Source organism: Salmo trutta, unplaced genomic scaffold, assembly GCF_901001165.1.
Source record: "Salmo trutta unplaced genomic scaffold, fSalTru1.1, whole genome shotgun sequence".
Lineage (NCBI taxonomy): Eukaryota > Metazoa > Chordata > Actinopteri > Salmoniformes > Salmonidae > Salmo > Salmo trutta.
Window position 1 is genome coordinate 228128 of NW_021822689.1, and position 23530 is coordinate 251657.

A 23530-nucleotide genomic window follows, 5' to 3' on the forward strand; every position below is an offset into this window, starting at 1 on the left:
GGATGAATTTGACTAAGATCAGGAGTGTTTTTACTGACCACAGGGACCCAGAGTGTACCCTGTTCAGGTTAAAACTCCTGACACTATATTTTACTCAGTTTCATAAAGACGTTGAACCAGGAAGTGGAATTCTACTCAACAACATTCTAATCACTCCTTCATAAAAACATCAAACCCCTGGTGCTTTTCCCCCTGGTCGGTCTCCCCTGGTCGGTCTCCCCTGGTCGGTCTCCCCTGGTCGGTCTCCCCTGGCCGGTCTCCCCTGGCCGGTCTCCCCTGGTCGGTCTCCCCTGGCCGGTCTCCCCTGGTCGGTCTCCCCTGGTCGGTCTCCCCTGGTCGGTCTCCCCTGGCCGGTCTCCCCTGGTCGGTCTCCCCTGGCCGGTCTCCCCTGGTCGGTCTCCCCTGGTCGGTCTCCCCTGGCCGGTCTCCCCTGGCCGGTCTCCCCTGGTCGGTCTCCCCTGGTCGGTCTCCCCTGGTGCTTTTCCCCTTGACACTTCAGCTTTCAATCAATCAATCGACCAGCTAACCACGCATCTACCCTGTACTTAATGTCCCCCTGGCCGGTCTCCCCTGGCCGGTCTCCCCTGGTCGGTCTCCCCTGGTCGGTCTCCCCTGGTCGGTCTCCCCTGACCTGGACTAGACTGGGAAAAGACCACTGTCAGCAATATACACCTGATATACAGATACACTACACAGTCTGAGGGACAGAGATAAAGAGAGAGAGAGAGAGAGAGAGAGAGAGAGAGAGAGAGAGAGAGAGAGAGAGAGAGAGAGAGAGAGAGAGAGAGAGAGAGAGAGAGAGAGAGACAGAGAGAGAGACAGAGAGAGAAAGAGAAAGAGAAAGAGTGAGAGAATGAGAGAAAGAAAGGGAGAGAGAGAGAGCGAAAGAGAGAGTGAGTGAGTGAGTGAGAGAGAGAGAGAGAGCAAGAGCAAGAGAAAGAAAGCGAGAGAAGAGAGCGAACACCAATTTACTTTACACAAAGGGTGGCTGAAAGGTAGCTGATAGTTCCAGTATAATAATAACCGAGAGACAATGATGATAATGGTGACAGGTAGGTAGAACCTCAAATCCAGAGCCGACTAGCGGAAAATAATGTCCATGTGCCATTAACCAAGACAAGTAACCCTAGTCGCTCCTGTAAGTGGCTCTGCTAAATGACTACAATAACATTGAGCCACTCCACTACAATAGCTATGTGACAATTCCAGCCATCTGAAGACTGTTCTTCCGTTCTGCTGTCCTGACAGGCCAAACAGCAGGAGTTAACCAGCTGTGGGTTACTGCTGAGTTTGACATGTGGATCAGGGGGGCAGTCAATACCAGGTACACACTCTCTCTCTATCTACACACACATACATTTCTACACACACACACCACTACACACAAACCACAGAGCCACCAGGGACTTCTGAGTGAGGCCAGACCATTACTACTAATGTAGAGTGGTAGTGTTGGTATCACTACTACTAATGTAGAGTGGTAGTGATGGTATCACTACTACTAATGTAGAGTGGTAGTGTTGGTATCATTACTACTAATGTAGAGTGGTAGTGATGGTATCATTACTACTAATGTAGAGTGGTAGTGATGGTATCATTACTACTAATGTAGAGTGGTAGTGTTGGTATCACTACTACTAATGTAGAGTGGTATCATTACTACTAATGTAGAGTGGTATCACTACTACTAATGTAGAGTGGTGGTGTTGGTATCACCACTACTAATGTAGAGTGGTATCATTACTACTAATGTAGAGTGGTAGTGTTGGTATCATTACTACTAATGTAGAGTGGTAGTGTTGGTATCATTACTACTAATGTAGAGTGGTAGTGTTGGTATCATTACTACTAATGTAGAGTGGTAGTGTTGGTATCATTACTACTAATGTAGAGTGGTAGTGTTGGTATCATTACTACTAATGTAGAGTGGTAGTGTTGGTATCATTACTACTAATGTAGAGTGGTAGTGTTGGTATCATTACTACTAATGTAGAGTGGTAGTGTTGGTATCATTACTACTAATGTAGCGTGGTTATCATTACTACTAATGGTAGAGTGGTATCACTACTACTAATGTAGAGTGGTATCATTATCATTACACTAATGTAGAGTGGTATCAGTACTACTAATGTAGAGTGGTAGTGTTGGTATCATTACTACTAATGTAGAGTGGTAGTGTTGGTATCATTACTACTAATGTAGAGTGGTAGTGTTGGTATCATTACTACTAATGTAGAGTGGTAGTGATGGTATCACTACTACTAATGTAGAGTGGTAGTGTTGGTATCATTACTACTAATGTAGAGTGGTAGTGATGGTATCATTACTACTAATGTAGAGTGGTAGTGATGGTATCATTACTATGTAGAGTGGTATCATTACTAATGTAGAGTGGTAGTGTTGGTATCATTACTACTAATGTAGAGTGGTATCATTACTACTATGTAGAGTGGTAGTGTTGGTATCATTACTACTAATGTAGAGTGGTAGTGTTGGTATCATTACTACTAATGTAGAGTGGTAGTGTTGGTATCATTACTACTAATGTAGAGTGGTAGTGTTGGTATCATTACTACTAATGTAGAGTGGTAGTGTTGGTATCATTACTACTAATGTAGAGTGGTAGTGTTGGTATCATTACTACTAATGTAGAGTGGTAGTGTTGGTATCACTACTACTAATGTAGAGTGGTAGTGTTGGTATCATTACTACTAATGTAGAGTGGTAGTGTTGGTATCATTACTACTAATGTAGAGTGGTAGTGATGGTATCATTACTACTAATGTAGAGTGGTATCATTACTACTAATGTAGAGTGGTAGTGTTGGTATCACTACTACTAATGTAGAGTGGTAGTGATGGTATCATTACTACTAATGTAGAGTGGTATCATTACTACTAATGTAGAGTGGTAGTGTTGGTATCATTACTACTAATGTAGAGTGGTAGTGTTGGTATCATTACTACTAATGTAGAGTGGTAGTGTTGGTATCATTACTACTAATGTAGAGTGGTAGTGTTGGTATCATTACTACTAATGTAGAGTGGTAGTGTTGGTATCATTACTACTAATGTAGAGTGGTAGTGTTGGTATCATTACTACTAATGTAGAGTGGTAGTGTTGGTATCACTACTACTAATGTAGAGTGGTATCATTACTACTAATGTAGAGTGGTAGTGTTGGTATCACTACTACTAATGTAGAGTGGTATCATTACTACTAATGTAGAGTGGTAGTGTTGGTATCATTACTACTAATGTAGAGTGGTAGTGATGGTATCATTACTACTAATGTAGAGTGGTAGTGTTGGTATCACTACTACTAATGTAGAGTGGTAGTGTTGGTATCATTACTACTAATGTAGAGTGGTAGTGTTGGTATCACTACTACTAATGTAGAGTGGTAGTGTTGGTATCACTACTACTAATGTAGAGTGGTAGTGATGGTATCACTACTACTAATGTAGAGTGGTAGTGTTGGTATCACTACTACTAACGTAGAGTGGTATCATTACTACTAATGTAGAGTGGTAGTGTTGGTATCATTACTACTAATGTAGAGTGGTATCATTACTACTAATGTAGAGTGGTAGTGATGGTATCATTACTACTAATGTAGAGTGGTAGTGTTGGTATCATTACTACTAATGTAGAGTGGTAGTGATGGTATCACTACTACTAATGTAGAGTGGTAGTGATGGTATGATTACTACTAATGTAGAGTGGTATCATTACTACTAATGTAGAGTGGTATCACTACTACTAATGTAGAGTGGTAGTGTTGGTATCACTACTACTAATGTAGAGTGGTAGTGTTGGTATCACTACTACTAATGTAGAGTGGTAGTGTTGGTATCATTACTACTAATGTAGAGTGGTAGTGATGGTATCATTACTACTAATGTAGAGTGGTATCATTACTACTAATGTAGAGTGGTAGTGATGGTATCAATACTACTAATGTAGAGTGGTAGTGATGGTATCATTACTAGTAATGTAGAGTGGTAGTGTTGGTATCATTACTACTAATGTAGAGTGGTAGTGTTGGTATCATTACTACTAATGTAGAGTGGTAGTGTTGGTATCACTACTACTAATGTAGAGTGGTAGTGTTGGTATCACTACTACTAATGTAGAGTGGTAGTGTTGGTATCACTACTACTAATGTAGAGTGGTAGTGATGGTATCACTACTACTAATGTAGAGTGGTATCACTACTACTAATGTAGAGTGGTAGTGATGGTATCACTACTACTAATGTAGAGTGGTGGTGTTGGTATCATTACTACTAATGTAGAGTGGTATCATTACTACTAATGTAGAGTGGTATCACTACTACTAATGTAGAGTGGTAGTGTTGGTATCATTACTACTAATGTAGAGTGGTAGTGATGGTATCATTACTACTAATGTAGAGTGGTATCATTACTACTAATGTAGAGTGGTAGTGTTGGTATCATTACTACTAATGTAGAGTGGTAGTGATGGTATCATTACTACTAATGTAGAGTGGTATCATTACTACTAATGTAGAGTGGTAGTGTTGGTATCATTACTACTAATGTAGAGTGTTAGTGTTGGTATCATTACTACTAATGTAGAGTGGTAGTGTTGGTATCATTACTACTAATGTAGAGTGGTAGTGTTGGTATCACTACTACTAATGTAGAGTGGTAGTGATGGTATCATTACTACTAATGTAGAGTGGTAGTGTTGGTATCATTACTACTAATGTAGAGTGGTAGTGATGGTATCACTACTACTAATGTAGAGTGGTAGTGTTGGTATCATTACTACTAATGCAGAGTGGTAGTGATGGTATCATTACTACTAATGTAGAGTGGTATCACTACTACTAATGTAGAGTGGTAGTGATGGTATCATTACTACTAATGTAGAGTGGTAGTGTTGGTATCATTACTACTAATGTAGAGTGGTAGTGATGGTATCATTACTACTAATGTAGAGTGGTAGTGTTGGTATCACTACTACTAATGTAGAGTGGTAGTGTTGGTATCACTACTACTAATGTAGAGTGGTAGTGATGGTATCACTACTACTAATGTAGAGTGGTAGTGTTGGTATCACTACTACTAATGTAGAGTGGTAGTGTTGGTATCACTACTACTAATGTAGAGTGGTAGTGTTGGTATCATTACTACTAATGTAGAGTGGTAGTGGTTGGTATCATTACTACTAATGTAGAGTGGTAGTGTTGGTATCACTACTACTAATGTAGAGTGGTATCATTACTACTAATGTAGAGTGGTAGTGTTGGTATCATTACTACTAATGTAGAGTGGTAGTGTTGGTATCATTACTACTAATGTAGAGTGGTAGTGATGGTATCATTACTACTAATGTAGAGTGGTTAGTGGATGGTATCATTACTACTAATGTAGAGTGGGTAGTGATGGTATCATTACTACTAATGTAGAGTGGTAGTGTTGGTATCATTACTACTAATGTAGAGTGGTAGTGTTGGTATCATTACTACTAATGTAGAGTGGTATCATTACTACTAATGTAGAGTGGTAGTGTTGGTATCATTACTACTAATGTAGAGTGGTAGGGTTGGTATCATTACTACTAATGTAGAGTGGTAGTGTTGGTATCATTACTACTAATGTAGAGTGGTAGTGTTGGTATCATTACTACTAATGTAGAGTGGTAGTGTTGGTATCATTACTACTAATGTAGAGTGGTAGTGTTGGTATCATTACTACTAATGTAGAGTGGTAGTGTTGGTATCATTACTACTAATGTAGAGTGGTAGTGTTGGTATCATTACTACTAATGTAGAGTGGTAGTGTTGGTATCATTACTACTAATGTAGAGTGGGTAGTGTTGGTATCATTACTACTAATAATGTAGAGCCTGTGTGGTGTTGGTATCACTACTACTATGTAGAGTGGTATTGTTGGTATCACTACTACTAATGTAGAGTGGTATGATGGTATCATTACTACTAATGTAGAGTGGTAGTGATGGTATCATTACTACTAATGTAGAGTGGTAGTGTTGGTATCACTACTACTAATGTAGAGTGGTATCATTACTACTAATGTAGAGTGGTAGTGTTGGTATCATTACTACTAATGTAGAGTGGTAGTGTTGGTATCATTACTACTAATGCAGAGTGGTAGTGATGGTATCATTACTACTAATGTAGAGTGGTATCACTACTACTAATGTAGAGTGGTAGTGATGGTATCATTACTACTAATGTAGAGTGGTAGTGTTGGTATCATTACTACTAATGTAGAGTGGTAGTGATGGTATCATTACTACTAATGTAGAGGGTGGTAGTGGGGTTGGTATCACTACTACTAATGTAGAGTGGTGTGAGGGTATCACTACTACTAATGTATAGTGGTAGGTTGGTATCACTACTACTAATGTAGAGTGGTAGTGTTGGTATCACTACTACTAATGTAGAGTGGTAGTGTTGGTATCATTACTACTAATTTAGAGTGGTAGTGTTGGTATCATTACTACTAATGTAGAGTGGTAGTGTTGGGATCACTACTACTAATGGTAGAGTGGTATCATTACTACTAATGTAGAGTGGTAGTGTTGGTATCATTACTACTAATGTAGAGTGGTAGTGTTGGTATCATTACTACTAATGTAGAGTGGTAGGATGGTTCATTACTACTAATGTAGAGTGGTAGTGATGGTATCATTACTACTAATGTAGAGTGGTAGTGATGGTCATTACTACTAATGTAGAGTGGTAGTGTTGTATCATTACTACTAATGTAGAGTGGTAGTGTTGGTATCATTACTACTAATGTAGAGTGGTATCATACTACTAAGTGAGTGTAGTGTTGGTATCATTACTACTAATGTAGAGTGTAGTGTTGGTATCATACTACTAATGTAGAGTGGTAGTGTTGGTATCATTACACTAATGTAGAGTGGTAGTGTTGGTATCATTACTACTAATGTAGAGTGGTAGTGTGGTATCATTACTACTAATGTAGATGGTAGTGTTGGTATCATTACTACTAATGTAGAGTGGTAGTGGTTGGTATCATTACTACTAATGTAGATGGTAGTGTTGGTATCATTACTACTAATGTAGAGTGGTAGTGTGGTATCATTACTACTAATGTAGAGTGGTAGTTGGTATCATTACTACTAATGTAGAGTGGTGTGTGGTATCATACTACTAATGTAGAGTGTAGTGTGGTATCACTACTACTAATGTAGAGTGGTAGTGATGGTATCATTACTACTAATGTAGAGGGTATCATTCTACTAATGTAGAGTGGTAGTGAGGTATCATTGACTAGTAGAGTGGTATCATTACTACTAATGTAGAGTGGTAGTGATGGTATCATTACTACTAATGTAGAGTGGTAGTGATAGTATCATTACTACTAATGTAGAGTGGTAGTGTTGGTATCATTACTACTAATGTAGAGTGGTAGTGTTGGTATCATTACTACTAATGTAGAGTGGTAGTGATGGTATCACTACTACTAATGTAGAGTGGTAGTGATGGTATGATTACTACTAATGTAGAGTGGTATCATTACTACTAATGTAGAGTGGTATCACTACTACTAATGTAGAGTGGTAGTGTTGGTATCACTACTACTAATGTAGAGTGGTAGTGTTGGTATCACTACTACTAATGTAGAGTGGTAGTGTTGGTATCATTACTACTAATGTAGAGTGGTAGTGATGGTATCATTACTACTAATGTAGAGTGGTATCATTACTACTAATGTAGAGTGGTAGTGATGGTATCAATACTACTAATGTAGAGTGGTAGTGATGGTATCATTACTAGTAATGTAGAGTGGTAGTGTTGGTATCATTACTACTAATGTAGAGTGGTAGTGTTGGTATCATTACTACTAATGTAGAGTGGTAGTGTTGGTATCACTACTACTAATGTAGAGTGGTAGTGTTGGTATCACTACTACTAATGTAGAGTGGTAGGTTGGTATCAATACTACTAATGTAGAGTGGTAGTGATGGTATCACTACTACTAATGTAGAGTGGTATCACTACTACTAATGTAGAGTGGTAGTGATGGTATCACTACTACTAATGTAGAGTGGTGGTGTTGGTATCATTACTACTAATGTAGAGTGGTATCATTACTACTAATGTAGAGTGGTAATCACTACTACTAATGTAGAGTGGTAGTGTTGTGGTATCATTACTACTAATGTAGAGTGGTAGTGATGGTATCATTACTACTAATGTAGAGTGGTATCATTACTATAATGTAGAGTGGTAGTGTTGGATCATTACTACTAATGTAGAGTGGTAGTGATGTATCATTACTACTAATGTAGAGTGGTATCATTACTACTAATGTTAGGTGGTAGTGTTGGTATCATACTACTAATGTAGAGTGTTAGTGTTGGTATCATTACTACTAATGTAGAGTGGTAGTGTTGGTATCATTACTACTAATGTAGAGTGGTAGTGTTGGTATCACTACTACTAATTAGTGGTTTTATCCTACTACTATTAGTGGTAGTGATGGTATCATTACTACTAATGTAGAGTGGTAGTGTTGGTATCATTACTACTAATGTTAGAGTGGTAGTGATGGTATCACTACTACTATGTAGAGTGGTAGTGGTTGGTATCATTACTACTAATGCAGAGTGGTAGTGATGGTATCATTACTACTAATGTAGAGTGGTATCACTACTACTAATGTAGAGTGGTAGTGATGGTTATCATTACTACTAATGTAGAGTGGTAGTGTTGGTATCATTACTACTACATGTAGAGTGGGTAGTGATGGTATCATTACTACTAATGTAGAGTGGTAGTGTTGGTATCACTACTACTAATGTAGAGTGGTAGTGTTGGTATCACTACTACTAATGTAGAGTGGTAGTGATGGTATCACTACTACTAATGTAGAGTGGTAGTGTTGGTATCACTACTACTAATGTAGAGTGGTAGTGTTGGTAGCACTACTACTAATGTAGAGTGGTAGTGTTGGTATCATTACTAATAATGTAGAGTGGTATGTGTTGGTATCATTACTACTAATGTAGAGTGGTATTGTTGGTATCACTACTACTAATGTAGAGTGGTATCATTACTACTAATGTAGAGTGGTAGTGTTGGTATCATTACTACTAATGTAGAGTGGTAGTGTTGGTATCATTACTACTAATGCAGAGTGGTAGTGAGGTATCATTACTACTAATGTAGAGTGGTAGTGATGGTATCATTACTACTAATGTAGAGTGGTAGTGATGGTATCATTACTACTAATGTAGAGTGGTAGTGTTGGTATCATTACTACTAATGTAGAGTGGTAGTGTGGTATCATTACACTAATGTAGAGGGGTATACATTACTACTAATGTAGAGTGGTAAGTGTTGGTATCATTACTACTATGTAGAGTGGTAAGGTGTGGTATCACTACTACGAATGTAGAGTGGTATGTTGGTATCATTACTACTAATGTAGAGTGGTGAGTGTTGGTATCATTACTACTAATGTAGAGTGGTAGTGTTGGGTATCATTACTACTAATGTAGAGTGGTAGTGTTGGTATCATTACTACTATGTAGAGTGGTAGTGTTTGGTATCATTACTACTAATGTAGAGTGGTAGTGTTGTATCATTACTACTAATGTAGAGTGGTAGTGTTGGTATCATTACTACTAATGTAGAGTGGTAGTGTTGGTATCATTACTACTATGTAGAGTGGTGGTGTTGGTATCACTACTACTAATGTAGAGTGGTAGTGTTGTATCACTACTACTAATGTAGAGTGGTAGTGATGGTATCATTACTACTAATGTAGAGTGGTAGTGATGGTATCATTACTACTAATGTAGAGTGGTAGTGTTGGTATCACTACTACTATGTAGATGGTATCATTACTACTAATGTAGAGTGGTAGTGTTGGTATCATTACTACTAATGTAGAGTGGTAGTGTTGGTATCATTACTACTAATGCAGAGTGGTAGTGATGGTATCATTACTACTAATGTAGAGTGGTATCACTACTACTAATGTAGAGTGGTAGTGATGGTATCATTACTACTAATGTAGAGTGGTAGTGTTGGTATCATTACTACTAATGTAGAGTGGTAGTGATGGTATCATTACTACTAATGTAGAGTGGTAGTGTTGGTATCACTACTACTAATGTAGAGTGGTAGTGTTGGTATCACTACTACTAATGTAGAGTGGTAGTGATGGTATCACTACTACTAATGTAGAGTGGTAGTGTTGGTATCACTACTACTAATGTAGAGTGGTAGTGTTGGTATCACTACTACTAATGTAGAGTGGTAGTGTTGGTATCATTACTACTAATGTAGAGTGGTAGTGTTGGTATCATTACTACTAATGTAGAGTGGTAGTGTTGGTATCACTACTACTAATGTAGAGTGGTATCATTACTACTAATGTAGAGTGGTAGTGTTGGTATCATTACTACTAATGTAGAGTGGTAGTGTTGGTATCATTACTACTAATGTAGAGTGGTAGTGATGGTATCATTACTACTAATGTAGAGTGGTAGTGATGGTATCATTACTACTAATGTAGAGTGGTAGTGATGGTATCATTACTACTAATGTAGAGTGGTAGTGTTGGTATCATTACTACTAATGTAGAGTGGTAGTGTTGGTATCATTACTACTAATGTAGAGTGGTATCATTACTACTAATGTAGAGTGGTAGTGTTGGTATCATTACTACTAATGTAGAGTGGTAGTGTTGGTATCACTACTACTAATGTAGAGTGGTAGTGTTGGTATCATTACTACTAATGTAGAGTGGTAGTGTTGGTATCATTACTACTAATGTAGAGTGGTAGTGTTGGTATCATTACTACTAATGTAGAGTGGTAGTGTTGGTATCATTACTACTAATGTAGAGTGGTAGTGTTGGTATCATTACTACTAATGTAGAGTGGTAGTGTTGGTATCATTACTACTAATGTAGAGTGGTAGTGTTGGTATCATTACTACTAATGTAGAGTGGTAGTGTTGGTATCATTACTACTAATGTAGAGTGGTGGTGTTGGTATCACTACTACTAATGTAGAGTGGTAGTGTTGGTATCACTACTACTAATGTAGAGTGGTAGTGATGGTATCATTACTACTAATGTAGAGTGGTAGTGATGGTATCATTACTACTAATGTAGAGTGGTAGTGTTGGTATCACTACTACTAATGTAGAGTGGTATCATTACTACTAATGTAGAGTGGTAGTGTTGGTATCATTACTACTAATGTAGAGTGGTAGTGTTGGTATCACTACTACTAATGTAGAGTGGTAGTGTTGGTATCTGAGGAGAATCCTGACCCACACGATATCTGATATCCCACTGTTGTCGTATTGAGGTGTGTGTGCTTATGTGTGTGTCTGTTTCTGTGTGTGTGTGTGTGTGTGTGTGTGTGTGTGTGCGTGCGTGTGTATAGAGTGTGTGTGTGTCTGTATAATGACTGTGTATAAACTCACCTGCAGTGACTGTATCCTTCTCCTTGGCATTCAGCTCCTCTACCTCTGCTCTCCTCCGCAGCTCAAACCTCCTGGCATGTCCCTCTCTGGGCTTCCATAGTTCCTGTAACAACAACGGCTTCTCATTGTCGCCCATCGCCCGCAGACACTCCGTCCTCCACCCCCCTCCTCCCCCCTGTCCTACTCCTTCCCCCTCTCCTCCCCCCTGACCTCCTCCCCCCTCCAGCTGGCCTATCACGTCGCAGAGGACGTAGGAGTGGGCGGAGGCTTTGTTCAGCGAATAGCGCTCCAGCGCCTCTTTGACCAGTTCCTGTGCGCTGGACCGAGGCGTGGCGAGGACGGACTTGTAGTTGGCGCCCTCGCAGATCTCATCTCCGAAGATCTTCAGGACGCCGGGGGCGGAGCTCTGGGTGGAGAGTTCCGCGGGGTCGTCACGGGGACGGTCGTCGGGGGGTTCTGTGATGGAGCGGCGGTCTCGGGAGGTGTGGTCGGCCGGGGGACGATCCCGGTAACTCAGAGTCCGGTACAGGACCTTCCGGGAGGATGAGATAGTTCAATAAATGGGGGGAGGGGGGATGGGGGTGTGTTAGAGTGTGTTAGTGTGTGTGTATGTTAGTGTGTGTGTGTGTGTGTTAGTGTGTGGGTGTGTTAGTGTGTGTTAGTGTGTGTGTATGTTAGTGTGTGTGTGTGTGTTAGTGTGTGGGTGTGTTAGTGTGTGTTAGTGTGTGTGTATGTTAGTGTGTGTGTGTGTGTTAGTGTGTGGGTGTGTTAGTGTGTGTGTATGTGTTAGTGTGTGGGTGTGTTAGTGTGTGTGTATGTTAGTGTGTGTGTGTTAGTGTGTGGGTGTGTTAGTGTGTGTGTGTGTGTGTGTATTAGTGTGTGTGTGTGTGTATTAGTGTGTGTTAGTGTGTGTGTGTGTGTATTAGTGTGTGTGTGTGTGTGTTAGTGTGTATGTGTTAGTGTGTATTACTGTGTGCGTGTGTATTCTACCTGTGTGAAAGTTCTGCTCTGGCGTTTGAGACGGCTCTTGGAGGGCAGAGACATGGAGGCCCCCGAGGTGGAGGACGACCCATAGAACATGATGACGACTGGACCTGCTAGTACCCACACTGGGTTTAGGGGTTAGGGAATATGGTATAGAGTATAGGGGTTAGGGAATAGCGGTTAGGGTATAGGGTTCAAGGTATAGGGGTTTAGGGTATAGGGGTTTAGGGTATATGGGTTTAGGGTGTAGGGTATAGGGGTTTAGGGTATAGGGTGTAGGGGTTTAAGGTATAGGGGTTTAGGGTATAGGGGTATAGGGTGTAGAGGTTTAGGGTACAGGGTATAGGGTTTAGGGGTTTAGGGTATAGGGTTTAGGGTATAGGGGTTAAGGGTATAGGGGTATAGGGTGTAGAGGTTTAGGGTACAGGGTATAGGGGTTTAGGGTATAGGGTTTAGGGTATAGGGGTTAAGGGTACAGGGTATAGGGGTTTAGGGTATAGGGTTTAGGGTATAGGGGTTTAGGGTATAGGGTGTAGGGGTTTAGGGTATAAGGGTTCAGGGTACAGGGAATAGGGGTTTAGAGTATAGGGGTTTCGGGTATAAGGGGTTTAGGGTATAGGGTTTAGGGTGTAGGAGTTTAGGGTTTAGGGGTTCAGGATGTTGGGGTTTAGAATGTAGGGGTTTAGGTATAAGGGTTTAGGGTATAGAGGTTTAGGGTGTAAGGGGTTTAGGGTATAAGGGTGTAGGGGTTTAGGAGGTAGGGGTTTAGGGTATAAGGGTTTAGGGTATAGAGGTTTAGGGTGTAAGGGGTTTAGGGTATAAGGGTTTAGGGTATAGAGGTTAGGGTGTAAGGGGTTTAGGGTATAAGGGTTCAGGATGTAGGGGTTTAGGGTATAAGGGTGTAGGGGTTTAGGGTAGAGGGTTTTAGGGTGTAGGGGTTTAGGGTATAAGGGTGTAGGGGTTTAGGGTAGAGGGTGTAGGGGTTTAGGGTAGAGGGTGTAGGGGTTTAGGGTATAAGGGTTCAGGATGTAGGGGTTTAGGGTATAAGGGTGTAGGGGTTTAGGGTAGAGGGTTTTAGGGTGTAGGGGTTAGGGTATAGGGTTTAGGGTATAGGGATTTAGGGGTTCAGGGTATAAGGGTGTAGGGGTTTAGGAGGTAGGGGTTTAGGGGTTTAGGGTAGAGGGTTTTAGGGTGTAGGGGTTTAGGGTGTAGGGGTTTAGGGTATAGGGATTTAGGGGTTCAGGGTATAGGGGTTTAGGGTAGAGGGGTTCAGGATGTAGGGGTTTGGGTGTAGGGGTTTAGGGTATAGGGGTTTAGGGGTTCAGGGTATAGGGGTTTAGGGTATAGGGGTTCAGGATGTAGGGGTTTGGGTGTAGGGGTTTAGGGTATAGGGGTTCAGGATGTAGGGGTTTGGGTGTAGGGGTTTAGGGTATAGGGGTTTAGGGGTTCAGGGTATAGGGGTTTAGGGTATAGGGGTTCAGGATGTAGGGGTTTGGGTGTAGGGGTTTAGGGTATAGGGGTTAGGGTGTAGGGGTTTGGGTGTAGGGGTTTAGGGTATAGGGGTTTAGGGGTTCAGGGTATAGGGATTTAGGGTATAGGGGTTCAGGATGTAGGGGTTTGGGTGTAGGGTTTTAGGGTGTAGGGTTTTAGGGTGTAGGGGTTTGGGTGTAGGGGTTCAGGGTATAGGGGTTTAGGGGTTCAGGGTGTAGGGATTTAGGGTATAGGGGTTAGGGTGTAGGGGTTTAGGGTGTAGGGGTTTGGGTGTAGGGGTTCAGGGTATAGGGGTTTAGGGGTTCAGGGTGTAGGGATTTAGGGTATAGGGGTTAGGGTGTAGGGGTTTAGGGTGTAGGGGTTTGGGTGTAGGGGTTTAGGGTATAGGGGTTTAGGGGTTCAGGGTATAGGGATTTAGGGTGTAGGGGTTTGGGTGTAGGGGTTTAGGGTATAGGGGTTTAGGGTATAGGGGTTCAGGGTGTAGGGGTTTAGGGTATAGGGGTTTAGGGTATAGGGGTTCAGGGTGTAGGGGTTAGGGTGTAAGGGTTTAGGGTATAGGGGTTTAGGGGTTCAGGGTATAGGGATTTAGGGTGTAGGGGTTTGGGTGTAGGGGTTCAGGGTATAGGGGTTTAGGGTATAGGGGTTCAGGGTGTAGGGGTTTAGGGTGTAAGGGTTTAGGGTATAGGGGTTTAGGGTGTAGGGGTTTGGGTGTAGGGGTTTGGGTGTAGGGGTCATATGGGTTGAGGAGAGATCCTTATCACAGCAGTCTTTCTCTTCTTAAGCTGGGGAGGCAAGAACAGGGAAGGAGTCTTAAAATCAACACACACACACACACTCTGCACTACACTGCACTGCACACACAACTGGCTGTAGTCTACACTGTACACACAACTGGCTGTAGTCTACACTGTACACCCAACTAGCTGTAGTCTACATTGTGCACCCAACTGGCTGTAGTCTACATTGTACACTTTCTACCCAACTGGCTGTAATCTACACCGTACACCCAACTGGGTGTGGACTACACTGTACACTCAACTGGCTGTAGTCTACACTGTACACTCAACTGGCTGTAGACTACACTGTACACCCAACTGGCTGTAATCTACACTGTACACTGTACACCCAACTGGCTGTAGCCTACACTGTACACTCAACTGGCTGTAGTCAAAACAGTAAACCCAACTGGCTGAAGTCTACACTGTACACCCAACTGGCTGTAGTCTATACTGCACACCCAACTGGCTGTTGTCTACATTGTACACCCAACTGGCTGTAGTCTACACTATACACTTAAATGGCTGTAGTCTACATTGTACACTCAACTAGAAGTAGTCTACACTGTACACTCAACTAGAAGTAGTCTACACTGTACACTCAACTAGAAGTAGTCTACACTGTACACTCAACTGGCTGTAGTCTACACTGTACACTCAACTAGAAGTAGTCTACACTGTACACTCAACTGGCTGTAGTCTACACTGTACACTTAACTGGCTGTAGTCTACACCGTACACTCAACTGGCTGTAGTCAAAACAGTAAACCCAACTGGCTGAAGTCTACACCGTACACTCAACTGGCTGTAGTCTACACTGTACACTCAACTGGCTGTAGTCTACATTGTACACTCAACTGGCTGTAGTCTACACTGTACAGTCAACTGGCTGTAGTCTACACTGTACACTCAACTAGAAGTAGTCTACACTGAACACTCAACTAGAAGTAGTCTACACTGAACACTCAACTAGAAGTAGTCTACACTGTACACTCAACTGGCTGTAGTCTACACTGTACACTCAACTAGAAGTAGTCTACACTGTACACTCAACTAGAAGTAGTCTACACTGTACACTCAACTAGAAGTAGTCTACACTGTACACCCAACTGGCTGTAGTCTACACTGCACACTCAACTGGATGTAGTCTACACTGTACACTCAACTGGCTGTAGTCTACACTGTACAGTCAACTGGCTGTAGTCTACACTGTACAGTCACCTGGCTGTAGTCTACACTGTACAGTCAACTAGAAGTAGTCTACACTGTACAGTCACCTGGCTGTAGTCTACACTGTACACTCAACTAGAAGTAGTCTACACTGTACACTCAACTAGAAGTAGTCTACACTGTACAGTCACCTGGCTGTAGTCTACACTGTACAGTCACCTGGCTGTAGTCTACACTGTACACTCAACTGGCTGTAGTCTACACTGTACACTCAACTGGCTGTAGACTACACTGTACACCCAACTGGCTGTAATCTACACTGTACACTGTACACCCAACTGGCTGTAGCCTACACTGTACACTCAACTGGCTGTAGTCAAAACAGTAAACCCAACTGGCTGAAGTCTACACTGTACACCCAACTGGCTGTAGTCTATACTGCACACCCAACTGGCTGTTGTCTACATTGTACACCCAACTGGCTGTAGTCTACACTATACACTTAAATGGCTGTAGTCTACATTGTACACTCAACTAGAAGTAGTCTACACTGTACACTCAACTAGAAGTAGTCTACACTGTACACTCAACTAGAAGTAGTCTACACTGTACACTCAACTGGCTGTAGTCTACACTGTACACTCAACTAGAAGTAGTCTACACTGTACACTCAACTGGCTGTAGTCTACACTGTACACTTAACTGGCTGTAGTCTACACCGTACACTCAACTGGCTGTAGTCAAAACAGTAAACCCAACTGGCTGAAGTCTACACCGTACACTCAACTGGCTGTAGTCTACACTGTACACTCAACTGGCTGTAGTCTACATTGTACACTCAACTGGCTGTAGTCTACACTGTACAGTCAACTGGCTGTAGTCTACACTGTACACTCAACTAGAAGTAGTCTACACTGAACACTCAACTAGAAGTAGTCTACACTGAACACTCAACTAGAAGTAGTCTACACTGTACACTCAACTGGCTGTAGTCTACACTGTACACTCAACTAGAAGTAGTCTACACTGTACACTCAACTAGAAGTAGTCTACACTGTACACTCAACTAGAAGTAGTCTACACTGTACACCCAACTGGCTGTAGTCTACACTGCACACTCAACTGGATGTAGTCTACACTGTACACTCAACTGGCTGTAGTCTACACTGTACAGTCAACTGGCTGTAGTCTACACTGTACACCCAACTGGCTGTAGTCTACATTGTACACTCAACTGGCTGTAGTCAAAACAGTAAACCCAATTGGCTGTAGTCTAGACCGTACACTGTACACCCAACTGGCTGAAGTCTACACTGTACACCCAACTGGCTGTAGTCTACACTGTACACCCAACTGGCTGTAGTCTACACTGTACACTCAACTAGAAGTAGTCTACACTGTACACTCAACTAGAAGTAGTCTACACTGTACACTCAACTGGATGTAGTCTACACTGTACACTCAACTGGCTGTAGTCTACACTGTACAGTCAACTGGCTGTAGTCTACACTGTACACCCAACTGGCTGTAGTCTACACTGTACACTCAACTAGAAGTAGTCTACACTGTACACCCAACTGGCTGTAGTCTACACTAGACACCCAACTGGCTGTTGTCTACATTGTACACCCAACTGGCTGTAGTCTACACTATACACTTAAATGGCTGTAGTCTACACTGTACACTCAACTAGAAGTAGTCTACACTGTACACTCAACTGGCTGTAGTCTACACTGTACACTCAACTGGCTGTAGTCTACACTGTACATTCAACTGGCTGTAGTCTACACTGTACACTGACCTGGCTGTAGTCTACACTGTACACTCAACTGGCTGTAATCTACACTGTACACTCAACTTGCTGTAGTCTACACTGTACACTCAACTAGAAGTAGTCTACACTGTACACTCAACTAGAAGTAGTCTACACTGTACACTCAACTAGAAGTAGTCTACACTGTACACTCAACTGGATGTAGTCTACACTGTACACTCACCTGGCTGTAGTCTACACTGTACACCCAACTGGCTGTAGTCTACACTGTACAGTCACCTGGCTGTAGTCTACACTGTACAGTCACCTGGCTGTAGTCTACACTGTACAGTCACCTGGCTGTAGTCTACACTGTACAGTCAACTAGAAGTAGTCTACACTGTACAGTCACCTGGCTGTAGTCTACACTGTACAGTCACCTGGCTGTAGTCTACACTGTACAGTCACCTGGCTGTAGTCTACACTGTACACCCAACTGGCTGTAGTCTACACTGTACAGTCACCTGGCTGTAGTCTACACTGTACAGTCACCTGGCTGTAGTCTACACTGTACACCCAACTGGCTGTAGTCTACACTGTACAGTCACCTGGCTGTAGTCTACACTGTACAGTCACCTGGCTGTAGTCTACACTGTACAGTCACCTGGCTGTAGTCTACACTGTACAGTCACCTGGCTGTAGTCTACACTGTACAGTCACCTGGCTGTAGTCTACACTGTACAGTCACCTGGCTGTAGTCTACACTGTACACTCAACTGGCTGTAGTCTACACTGTACAGTCACCTGGCTGTAGTCTACACTGTACAGTCACCTGGCTGTAGTCTACACTGTACAGTCACCTGGCTGTAGTCTACACTGTACAGTCACCTGGCTGTAGTCTACACTGTACAATCAACTGGCTGTAGTCTACACTGTACAGTCACCTGGCTGTAGTCTACACTGTACACCCAACTGGATGTAGTCTACACTGTACAGTCACCTGGCTGGTGTCTACACTGTACAGTCACCTGGCTGTAGTCTACACCGTACAGTCACCTGGCTGTAGTCTACACTGTACAGTCACCTGGCTGTAGTCTACACTGTACAGTCACCTGGCTGTAGTCTACACTGTACAGTCAACTAGAAGTAGTCTACACTGTACAGTCACCTGGCTGTAGTCTACACTGTACACTCAACTAGAAGTAGTCTACACTGTACACTCAACTAGAAGTAGTCTACACTGTACAGTCACCTGGCTGTAGTCTACACTGTACAGTCACCTGGCTGTAGTCTACACTGTACACTCAACTGGCTGTAGTCTACACTGTACAGTCACCTGGCTGTAGTCTACACTGTACACTCAACTAGAAGTAGTCTACACTGTACACTCAACTAGAAGTAGTCTACACTGTACAGTCACCTGGCTGTAGTCTACACCGTACAGTCACCTGGCTGTAGTCTACACCGTACAGTCACCTGGCTGTAGTCTACACTGTACAGTCACCTGGCTGTAGTCTACACTGTACACTCAACTGGCTGTAGTCTACACTGTACAGTCACCTGGCTGTAGTCTACACTGTACAGTCACCTGGCTGTAGTCTACACCGTACAGTCATCTGGCTGTAGTCTACACCGTACAGTCACCTGGCTGTAGTCTACACTGTACAGTCACCTGGCTGTAGTCTACACCGTACAGTCACCTGGCTGTAGTCTACACTGTACAGTCACCTGGCTGTAATCTACACTGTACAGTCACCTGGCTGTAGTCTACACTGTACAGTCACCTGGCTGTAGTCTACACTGTACAGTCACCTGGCTGTAGTCTACACTGTACAGTCACCTGGCTGTAGTCTACACTGTACAGTCACCTGGCTGTAGTCTACACTGTGGGTCAATGTCTCCAAGTCTGATAGATAGAAGCTGGAGCAACTTGTTCTGCCGTGTCTTCTGTTTCCCCGAGAGAGAAGCTTGTCTGGCGAGATCCGTCCTGTTCTTCTCCTTGTCTCGTCTGTTGTCATGGTCAAGATATAACCCGAGATAAAGTAACACCTCTAGGTGACGTGGCCAAACTAAGCTAACCCAGTAAACTAACCCACTAAACTAACCCACAGCAGCGTTATACATTATGAACTAGTGTCAGAGTTTGCGCAGTTTGGTTGTCAATAGCAACCGCCGAGGCAACAAAAAAAAGAGGCTCGCGGCTGAAACCTGGGATTTAATCCACGCGACCTGCACCACGGTGTAAATACCGTGGACCCGTCTTCACTCACGTCCGCTGCTTTTATAACACACACACACAGTCGGTAATAATAGGAAACACACACCTATGTTACAACCTGAAAATGTGTGTGTTGCCGCCTCTATGATTTAACTGTGTGTGACCAAAATATTGTAACATTTTGCCTTTGCAACACGTCCAAGATAATAAAATGCGGCTCTTTAAAATGGTCTCGTAAAGGCTACATAACAATCTAATAGTCTAATTCAGGAACTGAATATCATTCTGATATCATTCTACCAGACAGTGTTACATCCTACCTGGTTGGTTAGTTACAGTAACGGGTGTAGACAGTGTATAGTAACCCACTCACGTTGTCTGCAGTGTCTGCGTTCATACGGTGCATACCGGAGAAACCCGGGACCTCTCCTCATCTCGTGTGCAACCTATACACTCGGGGGGAATCGACTGAATCAGTTAACGTTTATATCTCCTTGGAATATGGACCGGTAACAGAGACCCTTAGAAAATCACTCGGTAACTTCCTCCTCGTTAATTGTTAAGTTAACCGTTTTCCTCCCCGTTCCACTCGCGCGCCTCCGCGGATTGCTCGAGCCCTTTCTGCTCCTCTGGCGACTGCATTCCACACCAAACCGGGGGGACGAGTGGTGACGGAAACACACGAGCTCACTCACCGGGAACCTTTCGGTTCGCCACCGGGTTTGGGTGGGGTGGGTGCACCTGCTGATGCGCAAAGTGTGGACACCACAGGTCTCCGTCTGGCGGATACGCGCGGCGCGGGCACGATGTAGGTCATAAAGGTGAGTTGCGTGTGGTTGGAATGCTGAACACTGGAACAGTCCTATATCTTGGTGGTGTCATCATAGGCGTCATAAACTTAACGAGGAGAATAAGATGCTAAATAATCTCAACTAGTTTGATGCGTCTTCAGAAAGATTCGAAAGCTCTTGACTCCCAGATCGGTTTGCTTCATATCATACTAAAGTCATAAATGAATGACGGTACAGTATCGAATGTTTGCTCAAACCAAGAGGGGACTGTCATTCTGAACCTGAAGGCAGTGGAGCAGCAGACTGAACTTATGCAGTGAAACGGCGCCCTCTAGCGGATCATAAAGACTAGTACAGTTAGAGGGCCCAGATACACTAAATGACCAGAAGTATGTGGACACCTGCTCATAGAACATCTCATTCCAAAATCATGGGTATTAATATGGAGTTGGTCCCGCATTTGCTGCTATAACAGCCTCCACTCTTCTGGGAAGGATTTCCACCTGATGTTGGACCTCTGCTGCGAGAACTTGCTTCCATTCAGCCACAATGGCATTAGTGAGGTCGGGCACTGATGTTGGGCGATTAGGCCTGGCTCGCAGTCGACGTTCCAATTCATCCCAAAGGTGTTCGATGGGGTTGAGGTCAGGGCTCTGTGCAGGCTAGCCAAGTTCTTCCATACTGATCTCAACAAACCATTTCTGTATGAACCTCGCTTTGTGCACAGGGGCATTGTCATGCTGAAACAGGAAAGGGCCTTCCCCAAACTGTTGCCACAGTGACAGGCAGAGGCAGACAGGTAGAAAACAGATAGACAGACAGGCAGAGGCAGACAGGTAGAAAACAGATAGACAGACTGAGCAGACATACAGGTAGGAAACAGATCAGACAGGCAGGCAGACAGAGAGCAGACAGGTAGAAACAGACAGGTAGAAACAGGCAGACAGAGCAGACAGACAGGCAGAGCAGACAGGTAGAAAACAGATAGACAGAGAGAGCAGACAAACAGGTAGGAAACAGATCAGACAGGCAGGCAGACAGAGAGCAGACAGGTAGAAACAGACAGACAGGTAGAAACAGACAGACAGGTAGAAACAGGCAGACAGAGCAGACAGACAGGCAGAGGCAGACAGGTAGAAAACAGATAGACAGAGAGAGCAGACAAACAGGTAGGAAACAGATCAGACAGGCAGGCAGACAGAGCAGACAGGTAGAAACAGACAGACAGGTAGAAACAGGCAGACAGACAGGCAGAGCAGACAGGTAGAAAACAGACAGAGAGAGAGAGCAGACAGACAGACAGACAGAGACAGACAGACAGACAGACAGACAGACAGACAGACAGAGAGAGAGCAGACGACAGATAGGTAGAAAACAGAGCAGACAGACAGACAGACAGACAGACAGACAGACATAATAATAACCACAGTAGACTGAATCTCACTGATATAAAAGCTTGTTATTAAAATGACAAACACATAGAAAACACATCATCGTCTTCATCATCATCACAGTAATATTAAATCAAAGATTTTGACAAGTAGAATCATCAGGTGTGTTACTGCTTGGTGGAAACAAAACCCTGCTCTCTGTAGATGGTAGTCCAGCCCAATGGCCAGCTCCACAGAAACACTTATAGCATTATAAACACTATGTATGGAGCAGCAATGCAGGCTGTTATAGAGCTCCTATGAAGAGGAAGAGGGTGAAGAGGGTTTATAAAGGCCCATGGGCAGTGTAGAAAGTGGGAGTGACTTATTTACATTAGAAAACACATCCATGGCAACGTCTGAGGCAGTGTTGTGGCAGTAGAGAGACTTACTACTACCCTTATTAAACATCTATAACATGTTCATAACATACTTATATCATGGTATAACAGGTCTGGTGTTGTGGCAGTCGAGAGACACTACTACCCTTATTAAACATCGATAATATGTTCATAACATGTTGATAACATACTAATATCATGGTATAACAGGTCTGGTGTTGTGGCAGTAGAGACAGACTCTCAGTGCCGTAGACCAGTGTTCATAACAAGTCTTTTATAGTTCTATAACATGTTAACCTGTCTATATGTTCTAAAACATGTCTGTCTGATCTATGAGATACATAATACAGATGTGACAGAAATGTATGGTTGCTCTATTGATGACAACTCTATGACCTGTCTATGACACCTCTATGAGCTGTCTATGACACTGCTGTGACAGTCTATGACACCTCTATGACCTGTCTATAACCTCTCTATGACCTGTCTATGAACGGTCTGACACCACTATGACCTGTCTATGATCCCTCTATGACCCATCTATGACACCTTTATGACCCGTCTATGACACCTCTATGACCAATCTATGACACCTCTATGGCCTGTCTATGACACCTCTATGACCTGTCTATGAAGTGTAATAACCGTCCGTTATAAGGACTGGAGAACACCAGTCGGTCTGTGGCAGTAGAACACTCTGTTAGTCCTACTCCCTACTGACACTTTGACACCAACAATTGTTTGTAAACAGAGGGTCTTTACGAGTCTATGCATCGATTGGCTTAATAAGTTTGTTTTGAGTGTTGATTGTTTGTGCATTTCGTCCTGTGACCACAGGGGACGAGCTAAATTACAGACTGCAGCATTAAGAGCAGTCTATACCATCCCAAACTGGTGATCAACCATACGTCTCCTATTCTGACGTGTGATTGGTCTGCGTACGGCTCCTAGTCTAAAGTGATTGGTTCTGTTTGTACATCTGTTGTCAGCCAGTTCATTCACAAACTGACTCATCATTAAAGAGCAATACTGAAATAGAATAATAATAACGAATCAGAATCCCAACAACAACAACATATTGACCACATGAATCAGGAACACTGGTTT

General features: G+C 42.8%; 1 protein-coding gene across 1 annotated transcript in view; it reads right to left on the reverse strand.

Moving 5' to 3' along the window:
• The window catches only part of LOC115183498 (ras-associating and dilute domain-containing protein), a 45971-nt gene extending 33311 nt beyond the window's left edge, over nucleotides 1–12660 (reverse strand). Inside the window, exons 1-3 of the mRNA XM_029744705.1 lie at nucleotides 12460–12660; nucleotides 11680–12001; nucleotides 11470–11634 (exon numbers count right to left, since the gene is read on the reverse strand). Of these exons, the coding sequence (XP_029600565.1) occupies nucleotides 11470–11634; nucleotides 11680–12001; nucleotides 12460–12549 (577 nt within the window). The 5' untranslated portion in view covers nucleotides 12550–12660. The remainder of the gene's footprint in view (nucleotides 1–11469; nucleotides 11635–11679; nucleotides 12002–12459) is intronic.
• Nucleotides 12661–23530: the final 10870 nt, after the last annotated feature.